Consider the following 7,268-nt stretch of genomic DNA (forward strand, 5'->3'; position numbering starts at 1 on the left):
AACCTCCGCCTCCTGGGTTCAGGCAATTCTCCTGCCTCAGCCTCCCGAGTAGCTGGGATTACAGGCACGCGCCACCATGCCCAGCTGATTTTTTGCATTTTTAGTAAGAGACGGCTTTTCACCATGTTGACCAGGATGGTCTCGATCTCTTGATCTCGTGATCCACCCGCCTCGGCCTCCCAAAGTGCTGGGATTACAGGCGTGAGCCACCGCGCCCGGCCTCATAGACTGCTTTCTTCATGTATCCTCATAATTCAGAGACAAGAGGCTCTGGTTCCTTGATTGACTTATAAGGGCACTAACTCTATTATGGGAGACCTTCATGACCTAATCTAACCCTAATCTAAGGCTTCCCAAAGGAGGCCATTGTCACGTTGGGGATTAGAGTTTCTACATATGAATTTGGGAGAGAGACATAGACATTCAGTCCATAGCAATTATTGAGGGTTTCTTTGAGGCTAGGTCATATATCTATCTGAGGAATTAACTGGTATATATATTGACTTTCTGTTCTTATGACGCAGAGCAAATGAGCTCATGTATGTATTGTCCAAAAGTCACTTGATTGCTACCAAAGAGGCAGAATTTTTTTATAGCAGTAGAAAGATCTGGGATGAAAGTTTTGACTCTTGCAATCTAATCCCAGCATGGCAGTTACTGTCCATGAGAACTTGGACCTGTGATCTGTCACTTTCTAATAGTTATGCTCTTAGGAAATTTAATTAGATTCTTAATTTTCTCATGTGTCAAAAATACAGATAATAATAACTACCTTCCTGGAACATTACAAGGATTAAATAAATAACACGTGAAAGTTATAGAATTCCTATATGAGGAAATCTACCATTTCCTTCCTTTTAAATTCCATTTCCATTTCTTGGGCAAAGTCAGTCACATCTTTGGCTTTACTTTCCTCATCTATACTAATACCAATAACATGCCTGAGAATCTGTGATTCTGACCCCTTCTGTATATTTCTTCCTATGTATGTTCAGCTTTAAGAAGTATTGCAAGGATCCTTTATGTAAATAAGCTATTTCTAGGGGATGGAGAAAGTGTGAACTAAACCCATGTTATTCCTCTGCTCCAAAAGTGGAGTGCATTGCTTTGATTTTCTTTCTGACTCAGCACACAGAGACATCTGCACTGACTTAGAGCTTTCTTGAAGAATTTTTTTGATTCAGCCATATGACCAGAAAGAACAAATGTTAAGTCCTTCTAGGATATAGTGTGAAGGACATTAAAATATGTCATTAAAACAAACATTTATTTTCTTTCTCTCTCTCTCTGTCTTTTTTTTTTTTTCCAGAGACGGGATCTCCCTCTGTTGCTCAGGCTGGAGTGCAGTGGCACAATAATATCTCACGGTAGCCTTGACCTCCTGGGCTCAAGTGAGCTTCCCATTCTTGCCTCCTGAGAGCTGAGACCACAGGCACTCACTAGCACACCTGGTGAATTTTTAAATTTTTTTGTATAAACAGGATCTCTCTGTGTTGCCCAGGGTGCTCCCAACTGCTGGGTTCAAGTGATCCTCCCACCTTAGCCTCCCAAGGTGCTAGGATTGTAGGCATGAGCCACTGCGCCCAGCATAAAATGAGCATTTCTAATTCCAGTATGCTCCTTTGTCAGATATTTGAGAGTTGAGAGGTACATATATGTTTATTGGCGCTTTGAGATGATTAGCTGAACCAGTCACTGCTCTATTCAACAGGTGGATTTTCGGAAAAGACATATGAATGGAGCTCAGAAGAGGAGGAGCCAGTGAAAAAGGCAGGACCAGTCCAAGTTCTCATTGTCAGAGATGACCATTCCTTTGAGTTAGATGAAACTGCACTAAATCGGATCCTTCTCTCGGAGGCTGTCAGAGACAAGGAGGTTGTTGCTGTATCTGTTGCTGGAGCATTTAGAAAAGGAAAATCATTTCTGATGGACTTCATGTTGAGATACATGTACAACCAGGTATGCAGGAAGTACTTTAAAAAGTTTTCTTTCTTCTATGCTTCTGTCACTTTGCGTTTTTGTTTAGTGGTGTTCAAAATTTTCATTTCAATTATTATGTACCCTAGATATGAACCAGTTAAAGAAATGCTCCAGTGTAATCATTCCAACCTCAGTGCTTTGGGGACCAAACTACACAGACCATTTTTCTCTGAAGCTACTTTGCTACATTTCCCTTAAAATATAACTTATATTTTTATTCTTTTAAAAATAGGCACAGAATATTCTGATTATAAACTTAAATGTTATAGTGTTTAAAATGTTGACATAACTTTTGTCTTGTAATCACTTTTTCCAGCATTTAGTATGACATATTTCAAGCGTATAACAAAGTTAAAAGACTTATATACTAAACATCTTGTTATCTACCACCTGGATTCTACCATTAGCATTAGTATTCGTGCTTTATAACTTATTTCTCCATCTCTTCATCCCTCTTTCCAGCCATCACTCCAAATTATTTTTTGATGCATTGGAAAGTAAATTGCTGACATCAGTAGACTTTTCCATAAATATTTCTATGTGCATCATTATATGCATAAATTAATACTTTAGTTTTTTTCTCTTGAGATGAAGTTTCTATACAATGAAATATACATACATTAAATGTACATTTGCTGATTTTTGACAAATGCATATACATGTATAGCCCCCAACTCTGTCAAGATAGAGAACATTACCATTACCCCAGAAAGTTACCTGTTGTCATTTCCCAGACAGTTGTCACCCTCACTCCACCCCTAGAGGCAACTGACAGTGTCATAATGTTTGAGACAACAGCGTGACACAGAAGTGAGACTTTAAGGGACCTAGGCCAACTTAAAAGCCGAAGGATAAATAGGAGATTAGACTTGAGGAACAGAAGGTTGGGAATGGAAAACTTATTCTAATATTTTTTCTTTACCCATGGCAATTCTGATGGAAATGTGAATGTTGAAGCGGAATAGACAAACTACCCGAAGAACTTTCTATTATGTATTTATATCGTAATAGTCCATTTTAGAGTGATATTTTATACTTGGAGGTTTTTTTTTTTTTTTTTTTTTTTTTTAAGACAGAGTCTCACTCTATTGCTCAGGCTGGAGTGCAGTGGCACAGTCATGACTCATTGCAACCTCAACCTCCCCAGGCTTGGGTGATCCTCCCACCCCAGCCTCTCGAGTAGCTGGGACTGCAGGCGCGAACTACCACACCTGGCTAATCTTTTTGTATATTTTTTAGAGATGTGGTTTTGCCATGTTGGCTAGGCTGGTCTTGAACTGCTGGGCTTAAGCAATCTGCCCTCCTTGGCCTTCCAAAGTGCTGGGGTTACAGGCACGATTCATTGTACCCAGCCTTATACTTGGAGTATTTTTTATCGATTTTATAATGTTAACTTTAACATCTTTTATCTCTAACTTCAGTTCAAGCAAATCAGGAACAGAACTACCAAAAAAACTAAGGCTTTGAAATTAAACAAAAGTCTTACTAATCCTTATTTCTAGCATACTACCATTAGCTACCTAACACAGGTGGGAAAATTTAATGAACAAAATCAATATACTTCATACTTTTTGGGATTATATAATTTTTGGCATATTCATAGTTTTTTTTTTTTTTTTTTTTTTTTTTTTGGTTGTTTTTTTTTTTTTTTTTTTTTTTTTTTTTTTTTTGTAAAACGAAGTCTCACACTGTCACCTGGGCTGGAGTGCAGTGATGTGATCTCGGCTCACTGCAACCTCTGCCTTGTGGGTTCAAGTGATTCTCCTGCCCCAAACTCCTGAGTAGCTGGGACTACAGGCATGCACCACCATGCCCAGATAATTTTTGTATTTTTTTTTTTAGTAGAGATGGGGTTTTACCATGCTGGCCAGCTGGTCTCAAACTCCTAACCTCAAGTGATCCACCCACCTCGGCCTCCCAAAGTGTTGGGATTACAGGCATGAGCTGCCATGCGCAGCTGCTAATTCATTTTACAAAGCTTGCATAACTGCATAACTTTTATAATAAAACCAGCCACAGACAAAATAAGAAAGGAAAGTCATAGACAACTTACTTAAGAATATATATGCAGAATTCCCAAACAAAATTTTAGCAAACTGAATCCAACATTACACTATACCCTGAGACTATTTGGTTTATATAAAAAATTCAATATATATTACTTGCTACATAGACGTATTAATATTTCAGTATAAATAAGTGAAAAGTTCTATGATCACCTCAATAGATGCAGAAGAGATTCTTTGATGAAATCCATTATTTGTTTGTGATTTTTAGAAACTCTTAGTAAACTAGACATAGAGTTTCCTTAATCTGATATAGTAAAATGTATCTACCAAACCAAGCCAAACAAAACTGTAACAAAAATAACCCCAAATAGGAAAATACTGGAGACACTCCCTTTAAAATCAGGAATTTATGCCTACTGAAATAAAAACTTATGCCTGTTATCATCCCTTCTATTCAACATTACATTGAATGTCTCATAATTTAAGAAAAAGAAAAGACATACATAAAGATTTAAAAGTTGGAAACTGTCATCATTTGGAAATTGTATTTCTGTTTCTACATTAAAAAACCCAAAAATCTTTAATAAATTTTACAAGAAATAATAAAGTTTAGCAAATGCTTCAATATATGCCAACACATTAAAGCGAATTGTAGTTCTTTATCCAAACAACAACTAGAAAATATATTAAAGCAACAACATATAAACCAGTCATAGTTGGCAACAAAAACCACAGTGCACCTGGGACTCAATGTAATAAACCTCTTCCTACTCCCCCAAATTATAAAAACATTACTGAAGGGGATTAAAGACCAAAAATAGATGGAGAGATTGATCATGTTTATGCATTGGAAGATTTAATACCATCAAGGTATTGATTCCTTTCAAATTGATCTATAAATTTGAGGTAACTTCAAAAAAGAGTTCAACTAACAGATTGATTTTAATATTTTTATGGAAAGGGTTAAAAAGCCAAGACTAATAATATTTAGAAGGGTAAGAGGTATTTGCCATACTATAGTCAATAACATTTTATAAAGCTATTTTGATTAGGATTGTGTAATATTGATACCGATATAAACAAATTGATGAATGATCAGAATCAAGAGCTCAGAAATGAGCATATGTGTGTGTGTGTGTAAAAATTTTTACTTGTGACAAAGATCTCATGGCAGACCACTTGATGAAAGAAGGGGCTTTGATAGAGCTCTGAAAAAATTTGTTTCTCATATTTTAAAAAATTGGCTATCTTCTACCCTACAGATAACAACTTCTGATAGACTAGGAACTTAAATATCAAAAGCAAACTTTAAAATTTACAAAGGGCTGGGCACGGTGGCTCATGCCTGCACCTTGGGAGGCCAAGGCAGGTGGATCACTTGAGTCCAGGAGTTTGAGACTGGACTGAGCAACATGGCAAGATCCCATCTCTACAAAAAATACAGAAATTAGCAGGACTTGGCGGTGGCACATGCTTATAGTCCCAGCTACTTGGGAGGTTGAGGTGGGAGGATCAATTAAGCTCAGGAGGTGGAGGTTGCAGTGAGCTGATATCATACCACTGCACTCCAGCTTGGGTAAGAGAGTGAGACCCTGTCTCAAAAAACAAAAAACAAATAAACTTAGAAGAAAATGTGTGACTATCTTTCAGATCTTGTATAGGGAATCATTTCTTAAACATGGCATATGAAATGTTAACCATAAAGAAAATATTAATACAATCTATTACATAAAGTTAAGAATGCCTTTTCATCAAATATAGCTTAAGGAAAATGAAAAGGCGAGCTCTTAGAAACTAGAAGACTTTTGCTATGCATATAACAAAGGACTAGCATTCAAAAATACATAAAGAACCACAAATCAGTAAGAAAAAGACAAACTAACTAATAGAAAAATGGATAAAAGGAGATACTTACCTTATCAGCAATTAGAGAAATGTATATCAAGACCACAGCAAGATACCATTTTATACCTCTGCAGTTGACAAAAATGAAGTCAGATAAAAACCAAGTGTTAGAAAGGATATGGATCAATAGGATGTTAAATTGCTGGTGGAAGTGAAACATTTATATAGCCACTTAGAAAAAGACAATTCTGCTTCATGCTTTAAAGTTTAATATTTGAAAAACTTACAACCCAGAAATTCCATTTCTATGTGCATTCTCGAGTACCTTTTGCATATGTGTAGTTTGTTACAAACAATTATTTCAGTCTATAGAAAGTTATGATCTCGTTTTCTGCCCCAAAGGTTTTTCTCTATCCAAAATATTATGTCTAGCTAGCATCTAAGATTCACATTTGTATGCTCAGATCATAATTAAATCGTCGGCAAGGAGCATCATCAAATAAAACATGTATTTGCTATTCTCAAAAAGGGCCTTTGTACTGAGGCTGAAATTAGATGGTAGGTAGGACTGTAATCAAAAATGAATAGATAATAGTATTAATAACAGTCACTATTAAACATGTATTATTTGTCAGATTCTTCAATCTTTATTTCACAAAAACTACCTTGTTTAGTCTTTACAAAGGCTTTCTGATATAGGTACCATTGTTAATCTTTTTAAAATGGAGCATATTGAGCCATTGGGTGGCTAAATAATTTCCACAACTTTATATTGTAAATTGTAAAACTGGGGTTTAAACAAAGGCTCTCTGATTCTGGCACCTGTGATATGGCAATATAGAATCTATTATCTTTCAGATAAAAAGTCACCTTTTCTTAACTTTGCAGAGAGAACAACTCTGATTCTTGGCTATAGGCAATGATCTATTGTCTCTAATGCTTTGTATGACTGTTCAAAAAGTAGAGGTGTATGTTTATCTCTACTCATGCAAAACCAAAATTACCTATTAGATTTTCAGTATTTCAATAGCATTATTTTATAGATGAACAGCAATAAAGTTATCAGTGTGACATATATACATATGTCAATGTGATCTGAAGACTCATTTAAAATTATGCTAAGAGATATGATAGCCTTGCTTTTATCTAGTTATAAAACTTCATATCAAATATACATCATGAAGAATATCTACCTAAAGATATTTTCAAAAATTTAGATAAAAGATTTTTTAAGAGTCCAGTTTGTTTCAAAATTAGTATTGTTGTCTTAGTCACATTGGGTAACAGAAAATCATAGACTGGGTGACTTAAACAACAAATATTTATTTCTCACAGTTCTGGCAGCTGGGTGAGATCAGAGTGTCAGCAGGCCTGGGTTTTTTGTAAGGGTCTCCTGGTTCATAGACTGCTTTCTTTTTTTTTTTTTTTTTTTTT

At 35.7% G+C, this 7,268-nt stretch overlaps 1 protein-coding gene across 4 annotated transcripts in view; it reads left to right on the top strand.

The window, feature by feature from the left end:
- The window catches only part of ATL1 (atlastin GTPase 1), a 101,662-nt gene that overhangs the window by 47,201 nt on the left and 47,193 nt on the right, over positions 1-7,268 (top strand). For all 4 annotated transcript variants that reach the window (XM_037730773.1, XM_017506745.2, XM_037730772.1 and 1 more), the window contains one exon: positions 1,712-1,959. In XM_037730773.1, coding sequence (XP_037586701.1) covers positions 1,712-1,959 — 248 coding nt within the window. The remainder of the gene's footprint in view (positions 1-1,711; positions 1,960-7,268) is intronic.

Source organism: Cebus imitator, unplaced genomic scaffold, assembly GCF_001604975.1.
Source record: "Cebus imitator isolate Cc_AM_T3 unplaced genomic scaffold, Cebus_imitator-1.0 Scaffold358, whole genome shotgun sequence".
NCBI classification, from domain to species: domain Eukaryota; kingdom Metazoa; phylum Chordata; class Mammalia; order Primates; family Cebidae; genus Cebus; species Cebus imitator.